Raw genomic sequence first — 25487 nt, 5'->3', positions numbered from 1 at the left:
ACCGTGCATAAGCCTGGAAGATGCATAAATTTATTGGCTGGAGAAATGTAATTAATTGACATGACTGTTATTCGCTTTGAATTATATCGTCAGGTGCCAGATAAAAGATGCAGGGTTAAAAGGATGAACAAATAAAATGAAATAGGCTACTGTAAATATTAAGAATGGGCTCTGGTTGTTATAATCTTCCCATTATGGTTATAGCATCATAAGCTGCCATACATTTAGAATATTTTCATGTGATGTTAATTTGATAACTAAAGTATTTATATTTATTATTTTCCGAATCATTTACAATTCCATAGTGATATAAAATAATTTTACGGACACAGTTTTGACACAATTTAATTCAATGTAATTCCCCTTTTTTTTTTTTTACATTTTCACCTATGAATATAAACTTACACAAACAAATATGTACGACAGAAAACACAAATATGAACGTGGCTGTCCCTTGCCACTATGTACAGTGAGGTGGTGCTTTGTGCTGGCTAGCAGTGCCCTTAGCTTGAGACACTGGCAAGAAGTGTATGTGCTTAAGTCTTGCTTGTATGGAGGGACTCGTGGGCCCCTATTGATCGGGTCCTCTATGAGTGAAGTCCAGGCATTAGTTCCAGCAGGGTGACTAGACAGCTGTCTGGAAGCCCATCTACTGGGCCAACATAGTGGCGCTGAGTGGAGATGGGATGTGCACTCTGGATTTTGATCTCCCAACACCACTGCTATTGACGCAAACGCACGGTCCTGTGCATTCGCTGTCTGAGAGAGAGCTACTGGCGGGCTGCGGCCCGGGCCCGGAGATTCGGATACATACAAGGCGCCATTTTGTCATCCCGCTTAGCGCTGACAAGAAGAGTGCGATGATGAATCTTCCACGGTCCGCCAAGGGCCAGCCCTAATCACCGCTGTCATCTACTGGCACCTGCCCATGCGCTCGGCGACTCAAAACATCAAGCTGGGTTATCGTGACACACAGCAGACACCGGGCGCCAGGTTTAATAAGGTGTCTGTGTGTGAACCAGAGCTGTCCAGAATCACAGAGAATCCGGTTCAAGAGCCGTTTCCTCCCCCCCCTCAAAAAAAACAAAACGTTAAACATATCCCTCAGCCCAAGAAGGTAAGGTCATATAACATACAATATCCTTGACATTGGTCAGGTGTTTTGAGAGGTAGGTGTGTTTGAATTGGTTATTCCAAGTCCAACATTTCAAATGAAACCCAAACAAGTATATCCATTTACTTGCTGTTAAATACACAAAACTCTTAAGGTTAACAGACTTTACACCCAAACCAACAGCGACTATAGTGGCCATATTCTTTTTTTTTCTTGCATGACAGTTTGCGAGCACCTAGAACGTATGGCATCTGGTCGGCCAGCTTGTCTCCTGATGCCTTTGTGATGCCATCAAGGAGAAGGGGATTCCCTTGGTCTGCTGGTGGATAGCTGCCGAATGATTCTTTGTTATGTTCTGAGAACAAAGATAATGAACTCATTCATCTTCACCGTTTATACATGCGTCTTAAGATGCAGCTCCTGAAAAGAAAGAAAAACCCATTACTGATTTCAGCTACGTTTGATAACAGTGATCCGTTATTATGTTAAGCAACAGCATATTGCTAAGGTCTGCCATCTAGTGGTTCATACCTGTATTTTATTAAAACCGCAAACCAATGAGGACGGTGGTTGGTTACCATTTCAACTCCGTACTGAACTTTAAAGAGTGTGAAAACTTTTTTTTTTTTCCATCAGTCTAGAATATAATAATAGCAACCTTTATTCATAAAGCACCTTTCCAGGTTTGTTCATAAACAACGCCATAGATCAACACATGAGCCGGCACTCATGCATCCACACACCCACCACCACCACCCCCCCCCCCCCCCCCCCCCCCCCGCGCTCCCGCGGCTACCCACCGCTGACGGAGGGCCTCCGCCGGCCGGCCCCCAGGACCCGGCAGCCCTCCTCGTAGTCGTCCTGGTCCACGTTGATCAGCAGCCGCACCCCGTCGCGCCCGGCCGCCCGCCGCATGGAGTCGGTGATGAACACGCCCTTCAGGGCCTCCAGCAGCGCCCCGCTCAGGTAGTCCGTCCAGAAGGCCTGCAGGTTGTCCCACTCGGTGAACTTGATGTGGCAGCCCACCGAGCCCATGCCGCGGGCGTGCAGCAGTGTGCTGGCGCGGCTGAACAGCTCAAACTGCCGCTCCAGCGGGTGGGGCTTGTCCGACGACACGCCGCTGCGCAGCGCCGTGTCGTGCTCCAGGTACTCGGCGCGCACGCGCAGCCGCACGTCTGCTGTGGTGGGGTGGGGGGTGGGGTTGGGGGGGGGGGAAAGGGGGAGGGGAGGGCGTCGCCGGGGAGGGGGAGAGGGAGGGTAGAATGAGTTGATGAGAAAAGCGGATGAGTTGATGATGCAGTGTGAGAGGTGGAGCAGGCAGAGGAAGAGGGAGTTGGAAGAGGGGTAATGTATGTTTGGGCAGTGGGAAACGGGACAGGAGTCGGAAGTTGAATTGGAGGAAGGGGTGGACAGTGGTGTTGGTCAAGGACGTGGTCACCGGTCAGAACACAAAGGGAAAGAGGGTCATAAAGGAAGAGTTAACCAGGTTGGACTTGTTGAAGTCGGTCACATGAATGGATTGCATCAAGCAGGGTCTGCATTGGGAAGGTGGGAAGGTTTGGATCGGGACGCTGTGTAGGCGGACTGACTGGAGGAGCAAGTGGAAACTCTTCGAGAGCAGTCGGTGGAGAGCGCGTGTTCAGGGGTGCAGCGAGTGCTTAACAGTGAGGCTTTGCAGAGTGGGAGGGTAGGAGACATACAGCTGAGCAGTTTGAGTTGATCATACAGAATTGGCGAAGAAGAATATACACTGGAGCATTATGCGTTAAGAGTTCTTTGATTCAATTACCAGTCCATTAATGTACAGTCAGGATTCCAGGATTGAGATTTCAGGCTCAGAATAACTACGGAAAGGCAGAGGAGAATCAAACTGCATCATGGATGTGGGTTATAAGGGCAATATGTTGGAAAGTTATATTATTATTTTTTTTATACGTTTCTATTCCAAAAAAAAAAACAGATTAAAAAAATAGTAGCCAGACTAAACTGTAATTAGGGTCGCACAACACATGGCCCTTTGAGCTCCACGGTGAAAGGATTGGCGTTCATGCAACAGCACAGCGAGAAGGATCAGAAGATACATACTGTACTGAGCAAGAGCCACGCAGTGATCCTGGTCTCCTGTCATTATCCCAGAGCTCGCAGTGGACACCCGGAGCAGACGACTTTTGAGCTGAAACAAAGACCCCCCCAACCCCCCCAACCCCCCCCCCCATATACACACACACACACACACCCTACAACCCCTTTCACCATTGGGATGGTACGTACACTTCCAGTGCTGTGATCTCAGGGAACAGCATCAGATTTCTTCTTGGGAAGGCCATTATTTAAAAAAAAACTTAAAAAAAATAAAACTGTGTTTCTTGCGCCCTCGTTTTGGACGTTTAAAGAAACATTCAACATCTAGAAAGCAAAGACGATGACCATGGACGATGACCATAAATTTTCTTTTTATAAAATGTAGCAATTTGTTTCATTGTAAGAGAGGTTCTGGTAGCAAATAAAGCAAGCTAAAGTATTGAACATAAAATCAATACATTTGTCTGAAAAATAACAAAGTGGACTGCTGCTCGTCAAAACAGTGCAGAAATATAGTTAACGTTGTAACCTTACATTTGCTCGTTTTGGATATATTTTTATATTTTGGATATATATATAAGAGTAAGAGGAAAAGGAAGGAACATTGCGAAAAGTCGAAATGAAATGGAAATAAGGAATTAGACCATTGATTCTGCATCTCAACATTTAATGGAGTGGAGATCAGCAGATACTGAGGACTTCAGTGAGTATTAATAAGCCTCCCATGCAAAAAGACCAGCGCTAATTAAAGTTTGGATACCAAGCAAAAACAAACACTTAAGAATACATTGTAGGGATAAATAATAGGATTGAAGCCAACGTAAAGAAAGACAATAAGTGAAGGCAGGAGACGTTTGGAATAGAGTTTCTTTGTGTCAATGATAATGAAATAGCATAGAACAGTTTGATCGAACTAAAGACATCTGACTTTGACATAAATAAAAACAAAATTAAAAAAAGGGGAGCTTGACAGGCTACCTGCATATAACAAGTTATGAGGATCCTTAAGCGTACAACATAAATCAATCCCTACACGCAGTGACTGTCAAACTCCTCATGAACACAGCAGGTGCAGATTGAATCCCTCTGCAAACCCTTCCACAGAAGGACAAATAGAGCATGGCCCTTTTCACACAGGCAGGGGAACAGCGTGTCCCAGAAGAAGGAGGGGTCCAGTTGGCAATACATTGATTCCACATCCACAAGAAGGATCCGGAGAGACGTTGAACAAAGCACAAGGACAGCAACAGTTGATACTTTGAGACGTCTTAAAAACAGCTGGCGCCCATCTTGAGATAAACACTCGCCCTTCAATGTGACTAAATGCATTTATAGACGGCCTCTTCTTTGGCTTTCTCCGTTTCCTATTTGAGCAGCATGGGGCGTACAGATAGCGGCGGAATACTAAATAAATATATAAATATATAAATAACGGAATGACAGCAGCACAGCGGCAGTCATTTCGTTAGGGTTACAGAGCACTTCACGCTTCAGCGGACAGCAGGGCAATGCACTTAAAAAACGACATTAGAAGGTTTCATTCCTACCACCCCCCCCCCCCCCTTAAAACACCAAGCCCTTCTCGGCTTCCTTTATCTCACCCCGCCAGGAAAAAAAATACAAAAACAACCACACACCCCCCAAAAAAAGTTTTAAGTACCCATTTATAAAAAGTCACTCTGTGCAGGGAGCTTCAACCGTTTATTGATCCGTACTCCTGCTCGACGGCTGACCACGAGAGAGAGAGAGAGAGAGAGAGGGAGAGCAAGAGAGCTGGTGGGGAGAGAGTTGGGGGAGCGCAGGAGGAACAGGCAAACAAAACTCTGTTTTCCCCCCCCTCTCGACAAAATCTTTCTCTCGGTATCTTTCTTTTTAGCGTAGTTTGAGCGCTTAGTGTTCGTTCTCGCCCTCTCACTGTGTCTGACGACACACTCAGTGTGTGTGTGTGTGTCTTCCTGACATACACAGGTCGGTCTGTTTAGAACTGTGGACACAGAAAGGAAAGGAAAGGAAAGGAGAGGAGAGGAGAGGAGAGAGAGAGAGAGAAAAGCACAAGTGGGTTGGATTGGAACGTTTCCGTCTCTTTTTTCTTTTTTAAGAACAAGCAGACATGGCAAAGCATCTATTAGCTGGCAAAGAGATCGGTCATTAGGTTACAACTGGCAATGGAAAGTAAATCCTCGAGGAATGGACTGCACATCAGCACTCTACAGTGACAAAGTAGCATCTAAGCGGGACACGTATGAGTACCCCCAATCCCCCAGCCCCATTTCTTCACACCATGAGCTTAATATTTCTCCCGGTTAAGGTCCATGCTAACCGCTAACAGGCATCCTATTTAGATAAGCCGGCACTTGCCGCTGAGCTGGAGATTCCACACACACACACACACACACACACACAACACACAGTGTCCGGCGCTTGTTGTGGACGCTGGAACATTCTGACGGTAATTGAGACACTTCACTGAAAATGATCTGAGAAATGAATAGTGACAGGTAATGGTATTAGAGGTGGAGCCGTCAACCGGCCCAAGTGCCCTATCTATCTCCTCTCCCCCTTTATACACACACACACACACACACACACACACACACACACACACACACACACACACACACACACACACACACACACACACACACACACACACACACACACACACACACACACACACACACACACACACACACCCCTCCCCTCAGAAGAGCTGTTGTGGTTCATAAACTACTGTGCACTGCCTCAAGGCTGATTGTCAGCCATTTTAGGTATTCTCCTAAAATAATATGGAGGACAGACCTGAAGAGGCGCCAGTGGAACTGCTTTACAAATGTAAATGTCATGACTGGTCTGGGGCCTGAAGGACCAGTTCATGCTTCGTAAACTGCTTCGGTATGCCAGAGACGTTTGAACCAGCCGGCCCAAAAAATGTGGTTGTAACTTGTAAGGACATTTATGGATGTCAGTCACACTACTGAAGCCACTGAAGGTAGTGTGAATACAAACAGGCATTGGTTTAGTATCTGCCAAGAGATCTGGGTTTGGGGTTGTAGATAATATATGTTTGTTTATATATGAAAGGATCCAATAGGCATGCGTCCCAAAATTTGAAACACAATTGATTGATCGGCTAAGCTATGCCGATGAGATCAGTCTTCCTCAGATCAAATGTAGGTCGAGTTTTTTCCAAGTGAGCGAAAGACAAAAGACACGGAGCAAAAGACAAAGAATGAGATAAAAATATTGAAATGCATTCATCCACTGTGTCCAAATATAAAACCAAAAGGAGGACATTTGCAGCACAGGATTGTTTTGTGAAGGGGTCAGGAAGGGCAGCTTTAAGATGGTAGATTGACTAAATCCCCCTCCCCCCCCACTGTGAGCGGAGGGAGGGGTTTAGCTTGCACACCACCGCACGAGAGAGAGAGCGCCACTGAGCTGCACACTCATGCGGACATAGCAGAGAGCGGCAAACTTACAGACTTTTTTTTTTTGTTATCCGTTTCCCAGCCTCCCTCTTTTTCCACATTTCCTTTCTTCATGCATCCATTGTTTCCTAGGTTACACAGTCGCAAATCCTGAGTCAACCTGGTGCAATCAAATGGTGGCGTCAAGACCGCAACGTCTTCAGTCTCATCCCTCCTGACGCTGCCGGGCCGGGCTTTTGCATTAGCGCGTATGAACAGAGGATGTGTTTTTTTAGTAAAGGATGCGTCAGCCCAAGCGCCGTCATTGGCAGGACAGTCATTGAGAAACGCCACCGTTGAGGGGCCCGCCGTGAATGGCAAACATGTTTCAATCAGTGTCGAAGGCCATTCATGTTTTGTTTGTTTGTTTCATCTCACTGCAGTCGCGGGAATCGTTCAGGCATAAGGAAGGCAGGGAAATGGACTTCACTTTTTTTTTTCAGATCTCAATGACTCGTTTAAAAATCGCTTGTTCAGGCCGATATTATCGCCATGTCGTTTATGTTTAGCGGGAAATGGAGCCCATCACGGGCTGTTTCAGGGGCTGAACGGAACCGGCAAGTCTGTTACTGGAAGGGGAAAACGAGTGCAGACTGCGTACCAGATTGGGCTCTTAACCACCGCAGCTGAAGGTAATGCTTTAGTGGCGGGGGGGGGGAGAGAAAGAGGTGGAATGAGCAGAGAAGAAAGGAACGAAGGACATAGAGGCAGGGAGAGAACCCCTCAGACCAGGACGGCGTTTTTAGTCAAAGAAAATAAAGTGTTGTTCCATCAAAACAGGTTCATACATAAACATATCAATTGGCATGTGAGAAAATGGGCGAGGGTTTAGAAGTGTGCCTGCCACCTGCCCTTCTGTCAACAAAAGCAGATCTTTCGATTGGATGCTGCACTTCATATCGTGACGTTTGTTATGTCCTGTCAGGCACTTATGTATTGCATTCTACTATTCTGTGTCTATGTCTTTTTTTTAAGCTCAAGTACCGCAAGATTTTGAAATCCCACCAGCCTCTGTAGTCATTCAACTTCAATTAAGTTAAATGTTTCAATGTAATCTTTTTGAAACAGCAGAATTTGACTATGCCTTTCAATTCCGTGAACAGTTTTGAAAACCAGCCTACTGGTAATTAACTTAAAAATGGACCAGAGCTCATTGGCGTCATACATCTGGTGCAAATAAATGCATTCTGGGGGCAGAACTGATCTGCGTTGAATCTGTCCTGCACGTTCAAGGTCAACAGTCATATTTTTATGCAACCATGTTTTTTTTCTTTTTCATTCGTTCTCTATAAACGTTTCACTTAATATTATGATCATTGAAGGAATATTATTACATGGCCAAGAACAAATTATCGAAGGGGAATTCAACATTGAGAGAGAAAATACAAAACGTTACCAAAACATATTTTGGCAACTCCATAATAACATACCGAGTTTGACAAAAAAAATGTTATTAAGGTCGCAATGTGTCAGATTGAGCCCGTCCCAGCTAGTAGGCGGGAGACTTTCAGAATTCTAAAAACGCAAAGTGTTCTGTCCACTTTAACTGTCTATGCAGCTGTGTGAAGCAAACTAGCCGGGCTGGGCTGGCTGGCTGGTATGAGGGAAGGTGGTTCTGTGGGTACAGGAAGAAAGATATTGTACAGAAATAGAGAGGTATGGGCTGGCCGTCATTTTGTATTTGTAGAATAAAATCAGTTGTAGGATGTGATGTAATTGATAACATATTTGAAATCACTATGATCAACACGGACTATAGATATTAGTTCAAGCTATGCACTGGTTGAAATGTTCCAAATTAAAAAAAAAAAAAGGTTTATTATTATATTATTCAAATAAATGTCAAGCTATATATTGTTTAAGGGCTTTAGTTGAAAAAATGCATTCCAAATAGGACCTGTTCTGACAGGTCAGCACAGGTTACTTTGATGTTAAGTGGTAGTTCGAATTCTTGCCTTCCTTGTTATTGCCTGGGGTATATTTGAGGAAAATATTCTGTAAAAACTGGATTTGTCACACAACCGTATTTACCTCAAAGGTAGAACAGGGCTGACATTTGAAGCATGGACGGTAGTTTGCAAGACAGATGGGGATGGGATCTGACTACTACAACGCTGAAAAGAACCACGGATGTTTGCGATGAACGGATGATGGAGTTGGTAAACAGACGCACAGAAAGAGTACTGCGTCGTAAAAGCGATGGGGAGAGTTTATGGTGGGAAAATGAAGATGGGAGAGAGAGGCAGGTTATGGGTGGGGAGCCACAGTAGAGAGAGAGAGAGAGAGAGAGAGAGAGAGAGAGAGAGAGAGAGAGAGAGAGAGAGAGAGAGAGAGAGAGAGAGAGAGAGAGAGAGAATAAAAAAAAGGTGAACTCACCGAAGTAAACTTTGCCTGGTGGCAGCGGCTGCGGAGGGGCTGGTCGGTCGGACCTCTTGGGCCTGCGGCTCCAGCCGTAACCCCTCTTCCGTCTCCTCCTCCGGCAGGCCGGGTCCCCAGGCAGGGGCGTGCTGCTAGTATCTGGAAGGACAAGGCCGGGACTTAAACACGGAAATCCAGCCACGTCAGCCAATGTTAAGTCTTCTTTTATGTTTTTGTCATTGTTGTTATGGTATTGTTATGTTTCCATAGGCCGTCTCCAGACATTCTTGTACGACACCCTGGTGGTGAAGAGGAAAACTACAATATTAAAGGATTTCGAGGACATTATCATGCAACTATTATCATAGCCTTTGCCTATTTTATTGACGTATATATATATATATATATGGGGATTGTGTCAGATATGTGGTGGGAGTTGTGGTGTTACTCCAATTTCTTCTTCACATTCTGTTGATAATTGTAGTACATTTGGGGGGTTTCTTTATCTAATTATAAACATTGCACCTTTAAAGTTTATAAAAATGAAGTTAATAAAAACGTCTTCAATTGACAAATAAATCAAATAAAAAGTATTGAACTCCCAATGCTGGAATGTCGTTCTTTAAAAAGGGGTCATAATGAGTATTAAAAAACCACGCCTGTCCAGGGATGAGTCACACTGCTTACTCACCAGTTCTCCAGTGTGAAAATGTTGACACAGACAGATCTGTATGTTGACTCGTCTCTCCTACTCTCGTCTCTTTGTTCTCTTTTGCAAAGTTTGGCCCTATTCGTTCCGGAGACACTTCATGAGAAAAGAAGAAGATACATGGGTCAACATCTGGTCGCTCCATCATCAATATGCAAACAAAACTTTTTTGCAAAGGCTACCAACTTTCTCCAATAGGAATCCAATTTCAGTTTCGAAATTGAGGCCACATTTGAATTATTTCTAACTTGTACAAGATAAGTTATGTGTTATTCCTTGTATCTCAATAAAGACTGTTTTCCACACCTTGATTAAACATATTTCATATACATTTACACACTTGTATGCCTCATCTGTAAGACATTTAGATCAGGTTAAGTGATCAGATTATGTATATGACATTGACAATAAAAAGCACCTCACCTGTCCTCCTTTTCTTGCGTGAAACTAAGGGCAAGAGGTCGTGACGAGTAAGGACTCTCAGTAGCTGCAGCAAGGGCTCTAGGTTTCCTTCACTGAGGAAACCTCGTCTCTCCAGCTGCAGAAGCAGATCCAGGCCGCTTTTAGGGCTGTGCAGGGAGGCCGGAGTCCCTGGATTACCCTGAGGTTTCAACTTCCTCCACGCACCGAGGAGCGCAGCAGTAGGGGGCACGCCCGGGTCAGTTGGGTCTTCCTTGCAGGGCTTGACTGTCCACGCCGCTGGATCAAGGGGGTGTTCTTCACAAAACGCTTCGTCTAGCAGAAACGACAGCACCTCAATGTCCTTCACGGTCAGTTGAGAGCCAACTATTTGGAACACCTCGTGAAGGGAAAGCATCCCGTAGTAGTTGAGGCATTCGGTTTCATCCCAGTAAAACGAATCATTGAGACAGTAGCTTGGGCGCTGCATGACGTCCATGTCCGATGACACTCTAATGGCTTTCCGTGTGGACCAGGGCTGTTAAAAATGTTTATATTGTTTATAATACATAGGTATACCCATTCTGATGACCACCAGCTGCAATCCCGTGTTGTTTGTAATGTCAATTGTAGGATAAAGTTACTCAGAAAGAAAGTTGTAAAGTTGATCAAGCTTACCTGCTTTCAACAGATAGCTTGGCGTCGTACAAGTCCGACCGATAGAGACTCCACTGGATATGAATCTGCTGCAGTGTGAAACTATTGTCGTCGTTTCACTACACACGGTGCCCAGAGCCAGAGGTAAGCAGCAGCTCCATACACGCCCAGCAAATGGTGGAGCAAATTACACCTCTCTCTCTCTCTCTCTCTCTCTCTCTCTCTCTCTCTCTCTCTCTCTCTCTCTCTCTCATTACGTAACTGATCACCTTCCTGTAGACGGAGGGGGGGGGGGGTGTTATTATTACCAATAATAAACAAATAAAAGACATGTTGACATATCGTTGATAAAAAGACTCGCAGACAGTGCAAGTACAATCAGTATGAAGCAAGTGTAATCGTGTTTGCAATGTCAATAGCATACGAGTAAATACTTGGGAATGCTGTGTTTCCCTGCGGCCAGCTGATGATCAGAAACATAACAACATACCAGATGCTGACTCCTCCTGTTTTCATACAATTCTGCGTACACACACACACACACACACACACACACACACACACACACACACACACACACACACACACACACACACACACACACACACACACACACACACACACACACACACACACACACAAACTGTAGATATTGTTGAGAATGTCATCACCTCACCTTTACGTTATTAGAAGATCCGTATTTATTAATGGTATTTGCTCGTATTCCTTCTACAAGTGCAATAACAAACAACCGACCAATCAGAGCACTCCGGGTCGTTCTACTCGAGCCGGTCTCCGGTCGGTTGCTGTACAGTAGGCTGTAGACTCACCGCGAGGAGGAGACGCTGAAGCTGACCCCGGACCGGTTAATACGAGGACGTTTCCATTGCTGTCCACAAGGGGCAACGTCGACTGTGAGCGTGTACACAGGAAGTATAACCAATAGCTACGTACACATCACATCCGTCAAGTGGTTCAACTTCAACTTAACAACAGGGCAGAAGGTTTCAGTCCTCTGCTGTGAGTATAGTTGGCGTTTTTTTCACGATTCGGAAACCATTGGCCGTTGTGCTTGCATGTAAATTAATGAAACAGTACATTTTGTAGGAAGGAAATAGTGTGGGTTGTATTATTAAGGCGATGGAGCCTCACTTCTGACTGTGGAGCCCGACGCCCTTTTCATACATTTTGGAAATGTTCTTTTGACCAATAGACATCCCATGTTACTTTACAGAATAATGTCTTGTGAGCAAGTTTAGCAGTGAGCAACCTTTTATTGACTAAGATTCTCCACGACGTATTTGCCTTACCTTAAATGTCTGCCTCCGGATACAAACGAATGTAAACTATATTTGACACGCACATACCTCATAGGAATCCGAATAGATGACAACCGGAGCACCCAAGGGTGAAAACTGTCTTGTGGACATGGACAGCAAGGCAGGAGGGTTGTTCGGCGCTGAGGAATCCCATCCCACTGGAACCGGCGGAGCAGGAATCATGTCGAGGTAAGGCACTTGGCCGTCGTTATATGTCGATCTCTACTGTGTTTACTTTATAACCTTTATAATAATGACGATTTATTAGAGCATACGATTGATCGTTGTTTGGCTTTGGTTTCTCGTTTATATTCGAGCGTAACATGTTATGTTACTTTGTAACGTCTTTGGTCTTAAACGTTTCTATCTACATATGCGGCCCATTCTTGACTAGCCCTACATGTTCTTGATTATTTAAGCGCCTGCGTTTATCAAGCAAAACACGTTGAATCATGACTGATCCGCCTTGTAAGGAATCATTTGTGTTTTCAAGGGGTTTGCTTTTGCTGTTATTTTCAAATAACAAAAGTTCAAGTAACAAAGAAACACAACAAACTTTCGGAATGTACAGACTACTCAACTAGATCAATAGTTTATGATTTAAAATCATCCCAAAAACATACAATATATAAACACACTGTTGATGCTGAAGTTGACATTTTTTGGACACTAACTAACCCCAAGTTTATAAACATACAATACATTCTCCTAGGATCTGGCTATTCAAAAGACACTCAACACTCATTGAGTTTAGTGAGATTAGTTACTTAAAAGTGTCTATGGTCCATTCATATAAAATGATTGCACAAATTGGGGGTATGCATTGCAAACAACTGTAGTGTTAATGTGAGTGTTTGAACACTCAACACTCATTGAGTTTAGTGAGATTAGTTCACAGGGGGCAGGATAGTCTACGTCCTTAGGCCTCTTCTGAGGCATACTCAAACAAGATCCCTTACCCTTACCGACATGGTCCCCATTTATATAGTGCTTTTATCCAAAGCACTTCACAGTGTTGACTGACACCCACTGTCACCCATTCATGCACACATTCACACACCGACGGCGGAGTCAACCACACAGGGTGACAGCCAGCTCGTCAGGCGCATTAGACCTCTGAAGAATAAGTCCCGCCTCCGAGGCTCCCGGTTCCCTCGGTCAAATGTCTATGGGAAATAACATGTTTTTTTTGAATGATCATACATAACAAACTCTGTAGGTGGCGGAGAAGTAAAAGCTGCGTCACGTTTTCAACTACAACCGTTTTCATCTAGTTTCAACTGGGTTTTAGGATTTTTGGTGCCATTAAAGTAACGTTAATAATCGTTTACTTCTTTTAACGGCACCGACAATCCAGAAACACAGTCGAAACTAGATGGAAAAAGTGGAACCGGAGCCTTGGAAGCGGGACTTATTCTTCAGAGGTCTATTAGGGTGAGGCGTCTCGCTCAGGGACACCTCGACACTCAGCTAGGAGGAGCCGGGGCTCGAACCAGCAACCTCGCGGTTACCAGCCAACCCCGCCAGAGCTACATGCCGCCCACGACATGTGTCTTTAATTCACTGTATTGTGTTCTGTTAAGAAGCTTCTTAAGGAAGCATCTCCTAAAGGACTGAACAGTAAAGGGGGATGTTGTCTCGCTCTCCCCTCCCAGGGTCTGGCTGCCTAAGGGCGTCTCGGCCAGCCTGATCAAGGAGTGGCTGGAGAAGCGGCGGATGTCCATCCGACCGTGGGCCGGCTTCGTGGACCAGCGCAAGTTCTCCAAGCCGCGCAACTTCGGCGAGCTGTGTCAGCGGATGGTGAAGAACGTGGACACCTACAACAGCAACTACACCTTCATCTTCCTCGGCCTGATCCTCTACTGCATGTAAGGACGGAGTCGAGGAACGGAACGGAACGGAACGGAGGCGTTCATGCTAAGAATTGAATTGATTAGCATTTCATTTGAAATGGACTAGATGATGATTGCATGCGGCACATGCATGAAGCATGCATCGTCAAAAAAACAACTGTAAACGTACACTTAATATTATGTAATATAATAAGTTATGTCTCAGCAAAATCAAATAATCGTACCCAGGCAAAATAGCAAATAGCCCAAGTTTTTTAATAAACCTTAAATAATTGGAGCCCAATTACGTCAGTAAAACAAACTTTTGAAAAGCAGTTTATCGAAGAAAGCCAGGCTCCAACTTACCATACATTAACTACTAACTATTCCCCATGGCCTCCTGATAACCTTTGACTCTGGTCTTTCTCAGTGTCAGCTCCCCCATGCTGTTGATCGCCCTGGCGGTGTTCGTCGGTGCCTTCTACATTATTCACCTCAAGTCCATGGAATCCAAGTTGGTCATACTTGGTAAGTAAAGTCACACTAATGTGTGTGTGTATATACACCCGTGCGTCCTGCATGAAACATGAGGAGCCAGGCATCTTATCTTGAAGGTGATCTTCACTTTCTGGTGCAGGCACAGCACAAGGGGTTAAGAGAAAGTTCATAGTCATCAGGAAAATGCACGTCACCGTGGAATGTAAACAAATTGCCTTCAAATTATGAATTATTCTGTGACGCCTCCCTTTTAGAATTGACCTGTCGCTAAGTCACGCCCCCCGTCGTTACCATGACGAACTCGGACAAACAAACCAGACTCGATAACAAAAACATATGGAAAAATGTCAGCTGACAGTATAGGTTTTGGAGAAGTTTTGGGCGAAAAAAGATTGAATTTCTCCCAGGATCAATTGAAAGGGACTACATTACGCTATGGGGGGTGTGTTCAAAACTTTAAAATACATACAGAAGGTGACAAGCTTAAATTCAGTTGGTATTCTGACCTGCCGCACAGTCTGATCCACATTACACACTTTTTCTTGTACCGTTGTGGCTTTGGAAAAGGGATGAAATATACCCCATTCTGCAGCCTCTCGGAATACCGACTGTCCATGTTAAATGTGCCCCAAACACATCGTTTGACCATGTTTATTTATTTATTTTTTTACACAAACAACATAAATCCACCATTCAATAGTTATATTATGCCTCCTCCCTGTTGTTTTCAATGGAGTTGTCCGAGCCGATGTCCGAGTATAGTTGAGGCTGGAATGTCGTTGGCTCACCTGCGTTCCAAGGGCGGAGCTTGGCGACCGGTCAATTCATGATGAACATAGTGGTAGCGCTGCGGTCAAGGTACACGCAGTATTTACTACTACTTTTTAAATTCTTATTAAGTGCAAACCGACCTACAAGTGATTATATATATTTTGACGATGCCTATGACTGCCGGTACTGGGGTTCAAACCCTGAACCAAATGATGTTTACAACCGTTGCACAACCCTGACTAACCGTTAGTTAGTCAGGGTTGTGCAGCGGTTGTAAACATCATTGTCTCTCCCTACCTGGAGATGGTGACGTGTGTTCTGTGGTCCTCCAGGCAGGGAGCTCAACGTCCCTCACCAGCTGGGTCTGGCGGGGGCCGTGTCCCTGCCCGTGTTCTGGTTGGCCGGTGCTGGCGCTGCCGTCTTCTGGGTTCTCGGTAGGTTCTGGGTTCTCAATTAATTCACTCCTGTTGTTATTTTCTGGGGTTATTGGTTTGCTTTGTGACTTTTTTGGGGGGTAGAAAACGAATATATTTTTTGTAATGGTATATTATATATGTAATCGTTATATAATCTATGTATATGATCGTCTACATGATTATCCTTAAAACCGCCGGAAGAAAACGGGGCCATTCGGTGAGAAGGTTGTCCTCACTTGACCCACATGTTTCCTACTCGCAATGCCCCCTGCTTGCCCCGGCAGTACAGTGTTAAAAAAGGATCAAAATGGCTATAACATATTATAACAAAATAAATGTAATTCTTAAGATATATATGGGTTGTTAATCCTGATCCTGTTGGCATTTATTTACCGTTAAACGCATAAAAGAAACCTCCTGATGATAAACAGCAGGTTGTGAATGGATTCTTCCCCGACGAGGCCTGCGAAAAAAAAAAACAGAAATTGCAGGCCTTGTCCTTCGCTGACCTACGTGGCACCTTACAACCGCCAATTATTTCCTCAGGAGCAACGCTGTTTGTGATTGGCTCCCACGCCGCATTCCGCGAGCTGGAGGGATCGGACATGGAGGAGCTGCTGATGGAGCCCGTGTAGGGACGCCGGCTCCATCCCTGCGCTCACCTTGCCGGCGTTCGACCTTGTGAGGAGTCGGCCCCGCAATCAGTTTCACGCCTGACCCCCCCCCACCCCCTCCAACGCCCCCTCCAACGCCGAGCCCGCAGACGGATGGACTGGCCCCCCTGACAGCGGAGCTGGAGCCCCCCGCATAAAACCCCTGTATGTTTTCAACCTGGACTTGGACACAGACGTGATAGTAATGCAGCAGATATGGCACCTTGTTTTGTGGTGGTGGTTGGTGGTTGTTACAGGCTGTACGGCCGCGGGCGAGCCCGTTTTCTGTGTTACTGAGGGAATGCCTGTCAATGCACAAGTCGTACCATATGCACAGAGAGCGACTCTACGTATTCACATTGTAATCCAAATCCGATGCCTTTTTTCCACTGTAGGTACGTTTAGGCGGTCTTTGATTTCACTGTGGAATGCTTCGCTATTACAATTACATTATTTGCAATTTCTTTTGATTTCTGGCAGTAATTATTTTCTTTGACATTTGTACGTATATACTGAAAAGCATAAATTACCAAAACCAATTTATTTACCGTTCCAATGAAAAAGTGCCATTTTAATCTCTAAGGATACATGTTTGTTGCGGTGATTGTTGCATTAATAAATCGGACAACGTGTAAAAAAATAAAAGATTTTATTCAAGAAAGGGATTTAGAATAGTGTTATTAAGGGTCAGGTTAAAAGAGTCAAACGTTCTTGTTATAGTATGGTAAATACGGTTTACAGATGGGGAATAAGCATGACTCATTTATTTGGTACCTTTTCAGTTTTCTTTTTCGCAATTCGTATTTCTAATTTATAGTCTTGGGCTGTTTGTATACACTCTCAATAAACTATTATTGCTCATCATGATTGCCCGAGTGTGCAGATTGCGTGGCGCTTGTTTGACCTCCATTTCATGAAGTTTCTTTCTCTGTCTAACCATCACATCCTCACTTTGGCCCATGGGGGACGGACGGCAGACTACACCGTACACAGGACCCGTGGCACTTCTCAACCGCTGTTTTTCAAATTATTCCTGTGTGTGTGTGTGTGTGTGTGAATACACAGTGGACCCCTGATGCTTGTCACTGTCACTAAGCACACCCAATGCTGCCCCCTCCCGCCCCCCCGCCTTTTCCCCTCTTCACGTGACCCCATGACCCTGTGCTCTGTCACAGCCTGGAGAGGGACCCCATGCTCAGGTTGCCATGGCAATGACCTTGGAGAGGGGCCCCCTCGCGCACATTCGCACATAGACATTAGAGACACACACACACACACACACACACACACACACACACACACACACACACACTGCGGCAAAGGCAAGCCGATCGATATTCTATTATAGTGCAGTGGCACTGGGGAAATTAGTGAGAGGGTGGGGGTTTGAGCAAGAGCGCCGCAGAACGGTGGGTGTGTGTTTCAAACAATATGTCTAGGAAAGGGGAGAGACTATTCATTTGTCTCTCGTCGGGAAGTAAAATCTAAAGCAAACTTTTATTTATTTAATTCCAGCAGAATGTGTCGGGGCAAGGTGACCCCCCGCTGTCCGTGTGAATCCCCCATTGTAGCGCCCAGTGAATACACGTCCCATCTTGCTTAACGGCGTACATGGGATGAGCCGTGTCGTTCACCACGACAGCGCCCCGTTCTGTGGTCGTGTTCTGGGAGTAAGGAAATGACCAGGGCGCTCCATTTTGTCAATAGTCAATGTAGGCTTTGTTACTGCAAATGCTGGAAATATTCAATTGTTATAGTTCCAATTTTCAGACAATACTAGAATGATTTTGAACTGAACTTGCTCTTTCACCCAAAGAGATAATCGCTGTTAGTAAGGGAGTTTACCTCTAAATCAGTTTATTTTAAATCCAGCACGACACTACATGTTGTGTGGTTTCATGAATCGGATCTTTGTATCGGTTGTGTCTTACCGGGGTACATTTGCATTGATGTCAGACACGTCCGACATTTTTACTACGCGGTTTGGTGCATTACGTTGGTCCCCTGCCAAGCCTCTTCTATGGAAGCCATGCTATGCAGCCTGTAGTTGGCTTATATAAACTAAACACTAGATGGCGCACATGAACTGCAAAATGTCAGATGAAGCTAAAAGTCATTAACATATCTGAATTCTTTCCATATTGTTGTGTGCATTTCTGTTGTCTGAATTATTCATGCTATGATGATAGTTACTTTTTTTCATAATTGTGTGGGTTATTTCATTTAATAGAAGACTATGAATATAATACAAAATAAACTAGATACAGACGCAGTCAGGCTGACCAAGACAAGTCAGACAGACAGACAGACAGACAGACAGACAGACAGACAGACAGACGGACACAAAGAGTCAAAGCAGCAAGAGAAGGAGCGCCAGACGTCCAGTCAAAGACGGAGACATAAAGACAGTGAGACGGAGCTTGGTTGTATTAAATGTTCTAGATGTTTTATTGGTGTCACTTTTCTTTCACACAGTATGATCTAATAGTTGTTTAAGTATTTTCTTCAATCTCAACCCCTACTGCCGTTGTTCAGTCAAGACCCAGTTAGAATGCTGGCCCTTCACTGGTCCTCCCAGCACATACATTCACACAGAACTTAAGACCGGCCCCCCTGTCACGGTGTGACCGCGGTCCAGTGTGGCGAACTACGGCCACATCACACCACACACCTGCAGTGATAGGAACCTGATTACCACGGTTGTTGACTCACATCGCACTCGTTAAAAACACAACCGAAAACCCTGCCTTTTTTGTCTTTTGTAATTATCGTTATTTTATCATTTTACATTACCCTGAAAAGAAAAAAACAACGGATAAACTGAAACCAAATGAACAAAAGAAAACACAGAGATCTCTTTTTTTTCTTTTTCTTTTTTACTTTAAGCGTACCGAGCGTTGGATATTTCTACTCCATGAACTCCTCTCTCAAGCTGTTTATTTTCAACATGTGTTTTTTTTATTGTTTCGTTTAATTTCAGTATAGAATTATATAGTTTCCTAGAACACACAGAAAGTTTTGAGTTGTATTTTTCATCATCTGGGTGGGGTAGGGGGGTGTACTGTGGTTATTAACAAGGACAATGGTTTCACACTTTGCACACAAACAGAGACAAACATGGCAGGTGGGGTGAGGGAGGGTGGGGGGGAGAGGGAGGGAGGGAGGGGTGTGAGAGACAGGAGCCGGGTGGGACGGGGGAGGTGTGTGTAAGGGGGGGGGGGGGAATACAGAACATCATGGGGTGTGCTTTGTTATGCCTCAATGAACGGAGGTGGGCGGGGATTCTCTCACCGACTTCCCCCCCCCCCGCCCCCCCGACCCCCAGAGCAATAAAAAAAAAAGAATAATTGCAACCCTCCCCCCCCCCTCTTCCTACCCCGTATATATTATAAAACTAAATACAACACTGTGACCAATCAAAGAAAAACAACAACAACAGCAACAAAGGAGAGAGAAGTTCAAAATGGACGCGGCGGTGGCGGTGGCAGCGGCGGCGAGAGAGACGACAGAGAGAGGTCCTCCCGAGACGGTGGTCTGAGTGGTGGTGGTGGGGTGGTGGTGGGGGGGTGGGGGGGGTCTCGCTTGGCGGTCTGTATATCTGTGTGTGTGTGTGACTGGACGACAAGCAAAGGGGTTGCAGGGGAGGGTAGGGGCGAGGGGGGGTGGGGTCAGGGGGGACAGAAAATGCAACAGAGGTACAGAGGAGAAAAGCGTGTGGACGCGAGGAGGGAGGCCGGGGGGGGGGGGGGGGAAGAGGGGGGCAGAGGAGCTGAATGGCCCTTTTTAAATATTTTTTTTTGCAGAATGAGACACTCCTGTCGCATCCTAACTCATTCAAATCTACATACGCAATATGCAGCTGCCGTTTGGTAGATATAGGTTTATGTACACAGCAGTGAGAGAACACATGCAAAGAGTATCATAGGAGATGTCGGGGACGGGGTGGGGGTTGGGCGGGTCAATATAGAAAGTCGTAAAGGTGCTTCTGCTGTTTTTTTTTTTTTAAATCTTTGGGGCAGTCATGATGAAAATTGCTTCGAAGCGGTTGTTCGGGGGGGGGGGGGTGAGCGTCTTGCCAGGATGGAGTGACCAGGGTGGAGTTTGGAGGGGGGGCGGGAGGGACAGGACAGGGGGGGGGGGAAGGGGGAGAAATAAGTGGAAAGTGTGGTGGGAAGCTGATCCATCGATCAATAGTATGTCTCCCTCTCCACCCAACCTGCAGACAAGACAGGAAGAGGACACAGGTTAGTTCAAACTATTAGAAAAAAAAACAACCCTCATTTGAAAACCAGAATGGAGATATCATGTGGTACAGACCTCCGGGGTTCCTGCGGATGAGGAGTTTTCGGACTTCATCGTAGACAAAGATGAGGAAACTGTAGGGGAAGGCGCACAACCACCAGGTAGGCCTGAGGAAGGGGAAGGGGAGGAGGAACAGAGTCAGACCAAGGCGTGAGGCGTGCGGTCGATGGGCCACACAGCAAGTGAAGGAGGTACGCGTCAGGGTGCTTACTTGAGGGGGTACATCCTGAGGGCCAGGTCCATGCCCGGGCAGTAGGAGAGGAAGGCAGCCAGGGCTGTCTCTTCAAACAGGCCGAAGATGAGGATCTTGTTCCTGGTGGGACACACGGAGAGAACCGGGGGGGGGGGGGGGGGTTACTGTCAACACATTCACGGGCTCGCTCGCTAGCATCACGTTAGGATGGGATTTCTCAAAAAAGCGTTGTCGTATTTAACAAGGTCGGTACGAGAGAGTTAAATCTTTATGCATTGAAAACAGGAAGCGAAAACAGGGAAGTGGGTTGAAGAAACTGGTACTATGTGACCGCAGGCCGGAAGGGAAAGTGGGTCTCTTAACGGGCGGGCTGCCTACACGGTTGGCCCATTTTGCTGAGCCACGCCCTGTGCGTGATTCAACCGAAACATTGGTTCCTCACACGACAAACAGAACATCTACTGCATGGACGATGACGTCACTAGGATGTGAATCACCGAGACGACGGAGCAGAGTCCCCTGAGAAAGCTCTTGTCTCACCTCATGCCCTGCTGGAAGACAGAGTTCCTCCTGGTCTTGCAGATAATGACGTCAGCCCACTGCACCACCACGATGCTCACGAAGAAGGCTGTGTGGCACGTGAACTCGACGATCTTCCTCTGCTCATACGTCTGCACAGAGGGGAAGGGGAAGAGAAGGGGCCGGTGACGTAGACGCACACGATGAGCACAGCTACATGTGCAACGTCCCGCACACAAGCCACACACATACACACATACACACACACACATACACACACACACACACTAGGGCCGTACCCATTGCTGTCCATAGCTGTCTTCCAGGTCGTTCAGGGAGCGGTCGTCCCAGTTGAGCCTGATGCCCACCAATATGGAGGGCAGGAATCCATTCTCAGCCAGGATCACAAAGTAGGCGAAGAACCCTCCAAGAGCCTGGATCATACCTGGGAGACACACACAACAGGCATTGGTTTGGTCCATCGGGACACTGAGGACCCTTATTTCCACAGAAGGAAGGGTAGAAGAGTAAGGAATTCTCCCCCTTCCCCTAGATTTGAGCCCTAACCCTAGATTTTGTGCATTCCCGCGAATGGGTAGGGTGTCCCAATACTTAGGGGAGCAAGGGGAGTACTGTTTTTCCTTTAAAATCAACCCTTGAACTCTAGCCAGCTCGGGAGCGGACTTGCAGCTAAGGGCACTCAAAGCGAGTGTTCTTGTTAAGGGGATAGAAATGGGACTGGGCCTAAGTCTCTGTGTCGCTCTCCAGCTGGACTCACCAATCTGGCCGTAAGCGATGCTGATGAGCCTCTCATTCACCAGCTTGTCCCTGGCTGGGTTCCTGGGCTGGCGCTTCATGATGTCACTCTCAGCTGCCTCGTAGGCCAGGGAGATAGCAGGTACCTGTGTGGCGATAAGGTGTGCTTTATTTAGTCAGTGTGACATGCAAGGGTGACCCTCCATATGGGACGAATAGCAGACCATCTTGCCTCCTCTTAGTTCCCCTACAGCTGTGTGTGTGTGCGATGAAGAGTGCGCTGCTCACCATGTCAGTTCCCAAGTCAATGCAGAGGATGGTGATTGTGCCCAGGGGAAGAGGAATGTTGACGATGATGAAGAACAGGAAGGGGGTGATCTCGGGGATGTTACTGGTCAGTGTGTAGGCGATGGATTTCTTCAAGTTGTCAAAGATCAGGCGACCTGTAGTGAGAGCAGACCGGTCAGGACATGACTGCATCGGACGGTGCCATTGTGATGTGTGTCTTAAGCATCGCTTCGTGGTATATGGTTGCGAATCGTAAATATTAAATCAAGGCATGGCTAGCTTTACATTTCAATAACAATGTAGGCAATGTTCGTATTGAGATGCAGCTCTGCGTCATCTGCATTGCACTGCAATTCTTGTAAGTGGTTGCCTTTTAATGTAGAACAAAATAAACAATGCGGCAATATATTTTACCCGCATTTTTATCTACACGTGCCCTGCAATATACCGCAATGGTTCAACTTCACGACTTCACGTGTTCATGTGAAGGTGCGGCTCACCCTCTTCCACTCCGGTGACGATGGAGGCAAAGTTGTCATCGAGCAAGATCATGTCGGCGGCCTGCTTGGACACGTCAGAGCCAGAGATCCCCATGGCAACACCGATGTCGGCCTTCTTCAGGGCAGGGGAGTCGTTCACACCATCACCTGTCACGGCTACGATGGCGCCCTGAGGGGGGGGGGCAATCGGGAGAGCACACTCAGAGACCCATAGGGGGAGGGAGAAAGCAGGGGAGAACATCGACGGGAACATAGCCTCGGACCAGCCACGTTCCGCCCATGCAGCGTGATCGTTTTGTCTTGATTGTGCTCTACTTCGTGGAGTTTTTAATATGAACTATTCCCTTTGTGGGAGAATGCACTGATTTTAATTATTTTATTTATTGATAACAGCTCGGAATGGGAGCAGTGTTATTTTTCTAAAGTTGAAGCTCACACACGATGCACTGCGTGACGTAGACAAGGGGGTGGGGGGGGGGCTCACCTGTCTCTGGCAACCTTCTACGATGATGAGCTTCTGCTGGGGGGAGGTCCTGGCGAACACGATCTCTGTGTGGTTCCTCAGGATGTCGTCCATCTGGTCCTGGGACAGCTCCTTCAGGTCGGTACCGTGGATCACACAGGCCTTGGCGTCCCTGAACACACACACACGCACACACACACACACACACACACACAGCACTCCTGTTCAGACCCCCTGCTCTTTTACAACCGACCAGCTGCTGGAGACCTCTGGGTTTGGTGCAGAGGGGGGGACGGTGGGTGGGACGGTGGGTGGGCCGGGGCGTGGCGGGACCCTTACCTGGGGTTGACCTGGCTGACGGGGATGTTGAGGCGGGCGGCAATGTCTTCCACGGTCTCGTTGCCCTCGGAGATGATGCCCACACCCTTAGCGATGGCCTTGGCTGTGATTGGGTGATCGCCAGTGACCATGATGACCTAGAAAGAGAACCAATAAACACAATGCGTCATTAATTGCTGGACGACACTTTGACACACGTTGGCGACACGTTGGCGACAAATGAATCCAATGAATCCGGAGTGAGCCCCCCGGTGGCGGTGGCGGGAATCGCCGGCCGGTTCACCTTGATACCGGCGGATCTGCATTTGCCCACGGCGTCGGGCACGGCGGCACGGGGAGGGTCAATCATGGACATGAGGCCGATGAAGCACAGGTTGTCTGTCTGGAAGTTGACGTCGTCGCAGTCGAAAGCGAAGCCCTTGGGGTACTGATCCTCTGGCATCATGATCTGGCAGAAACCTGGTGGGGGAGGAGAGGAGGTCAGGGATACGCTCTCGGTCTCGTCCACGGGTCGTGTCACGTGAGAGCGGGCGGGGGCCAAGTGTGGATTGAAGACAAAGGCGGCCAATAGCGGACAACGCCAGTAAGAGATAAATACATTTTTATTGTCCCCTGCTCCTTCCCAACTTAATTTAAGGAGAGCATTCCACCTTCATGACCTTTTACTTTTTTGATTTTCTTACAGGTTTTTTTTTCCCAACACTAATAGTTCAACTACTTCTCACTTTTAATGCTCGTCAAAAGACCCCCTCTATTGGCCTTAACCCTCTAGCGGCACATCTCGTCACGTGTCTCGACCAGAGCGTCAGAACCTCACCGAGCACGCGCTCCCCCAGTCCTCCGAGCTCCATGTAGGCGTTCTGGAAGGCCTCCTTCAGCTCTTCATCCAGCGGCTGCTCCTTGCCCTGGATCATGATGGTGGAGCTGCGCTCCAGGATCCTCTCGGGGGCGCCCTTCATCACCAGCAGGTAGCGGTTGTCGTTGACGTCTTCCGTCTCGTGGATGGAGAGCTGGGGCGGAGGAGGAGGAGGAGGAGGAGGAGGAGAAGGGCGGCGGTTGGAAACAAGGTCGCTCGTACTGCGTGGTGTGGTGTGTGGTGTGGTAGTGTTGATTTTGTCAGGGTGGGGGGGAAGGTTCATTGATTTACAATGTTGCCGTGAGCAGGGACATTGATCCAAAGCATCTAATTGTTGCTTAAGACGCATGTCATTAGGAAGCAGTCGGGGGGGGTTTGAACCCAGAACCTGAAACACACCCTCTACACACGATCAACACTGACAATCCAACTTCTATTCAATTGCACCCTTTGGTGATTTATAGGGGGAATGATCTGACCCTTGAGTGAAGTATTCAAGCTCAGGCAGATGAACGGTCTCACTATAAGCGGCGTAGCCCTTAGTTTGAATGACCTCCATCAGTGCAGCGTCCTCCCAGCCCTGGCCCGCAGCGGTTCTGTGGGTCTAACGCGCCGGAACCCCCCCCAATCACTCACCTGGTACTTGTTGGTGGAGTTGAAGGGGATCTCGGCCGCCTTCTTGTTCTTGTCCCTCATGGTGCGCACGGAGCCGCAGCACAGCTCGATGCACTTGAGCAGGGCCGACTCTGAGGCGTCGCCGGCCACGTCCCTCTTCAGGATGGGCAGGCTCTCCTGGCCTCCCTTGAACTGGGCGCGGTTGCACAGGGCGGCGATCCGGGAGAGGGCCACCCAGGTGCCGGAGCTCTTGTCGAAGGAGGCCCCTGAAGAAGGAGAAAAAAACAAAAAAAACGATTTGAAACGGATTGTCGCCGTGGTTTAGGTTTGCCATTGAGCTTGTGGGGTTGTACGTACGTCACACTCCCCACCCACTGAAGT

At 47.0% G+C, this 25487-nt stretch overlaps 3 protein-coding genes across 5 annotated transcripts in view; 1 reads left to right on the top strand and 2 right to left on the bottom strand.

Moving 5' to 3' along the window:
• Window positions 1-329: 329 nt before the first annotated feature.
• On the bottom strand, window positions 330-10947 carry dedd1 (death effector domain-containing 1). 3 transcript variants are annotated; one of them, XM_084490465.1, is made up of 6 exons: window positions 10808-10947; window positions 10154-10667; window positions 9713-9826; window positions 9040-9180; window positions 1915-2292; window positions 330-1469 (listed from the first exon to the last, which is right to left on the bottom strand). In XM_084490465.1, exons 2-6 carry the CDS (start codon window positions 10626-10628, stop codon window positions 1270-1272), a joined length of 1308 nt encoding a protein of 435 aa, XP_084346591.1. In that variant the 5' UTR covers window positions 10629-10667; window positions 10808-10947; the 3' UTR covers window positions 330-1269. The 3 variants fall into 3 exon arrangements, with proteins under 3 accessions (XP_084346591.1, XP_084346592.1, XP_084346593.1); XM_084490466.1 differs by having other exon boundaries at window positions 1338-1534; XM_084490467.1 differs by lacking the exons at window positions 330-1469; window positions 1915-2292 and adding an exon at window positions 4848-5180.
• A 732-nt stretch (window positions 10948-11679) lies between these two features.
• On the top strand, window positions 11680-17142 carry rabac1 (Rab acceptor 1 (prenylated)). Its single transcript, XM_084490469.1, has 6 exons — window positions 11680-11806; window positions 12161-12294; window positions 13761-13973; window positions 14368-14465; window positions 15539-15640; window positions 16169-17142. The coding sequence occupies exons 2-6, from the start codon at window positions 12173-12175 to the stop codon at window positions 16255-16257; spliced, it is 624 nt and encodes a 207-aa protein (XP_084346595.1). The 5' UTR covers window positions 11680-11806; window positions 12161-12172; the 3' UTR covers window positions 16258-17142.
• Window positions 17143-20074: 2932 nt separating this feature from the next.
• atp1a3b (ATPase Na+/K+ transporting subunit alpha 3b) overlaps window positions 20075-25487 on the bottom strand; it is a 23179-nt gene continuing 17766 nt past the window's right edge. Inside the window, exons 11-23 of the mRNA XM_084490468.1 lie at window positions 25128-25372; window positions 24453-24645; window positions 23919-24094; window positions 23636-23772; window positions 23318-23468; window positions 22834-23002; window positions 22334-22488; window positions 22068-22191; window positions 21589-21734; window positions 21311-21441; window positions 20789-20890; window positions 20593-20684; window positions 20075-20491 (exon numbers count right to left, since the gene is read on the bottom strand). Coding sequence (XP_084346594.1) covers window positions 20463-20491; window positions 20593-20684; window positions 20789-20890; window positions 21311-21441; window positions 21589-21734; window positions 22068-22191; window positions 22334-22488; window positions 22834-23002; window positions 23318-23468; window positions 23636-23772; window positions 23919-24094; window positions 24453-24645; window positions 25128-25372 — 1850 coding nt within the window. The 3' untranslated portion in view covers window positions 20075-20462. The remainder of the gene's footprint in view (window positions 20492-20592; window positions 20685-20788; window positions 20891-21310; window positions 21442-21588; window positions 21735-22067; window positions 22192-22333; window positions 22489-22833; window positions 23003-23317; window positions 23469-23635; window positions 23773-23918; window positions 24095-24452; window positions 24646-25127; window positions 25373-25487) is intronic.

The sequence above is a fragment of the Micromesistius poutassou genome (assembly GCF_964030765.1).
Source record: "Micromesistius poutassou genome assembly, contig: SCAFFOLD_311, whole genome shotgun sequence".
NCBI lineage: Eukaryota > Metazoa > Chordata > Actinopteri > Gadiformes > Gadidae > Micromesistius > Micromesistius poutassou.
The sequence above is the reverse complement of the archived record's forward strand: the minus strand, read 5'-3'. Positions and strand labels throughout refer to the sequence as shown.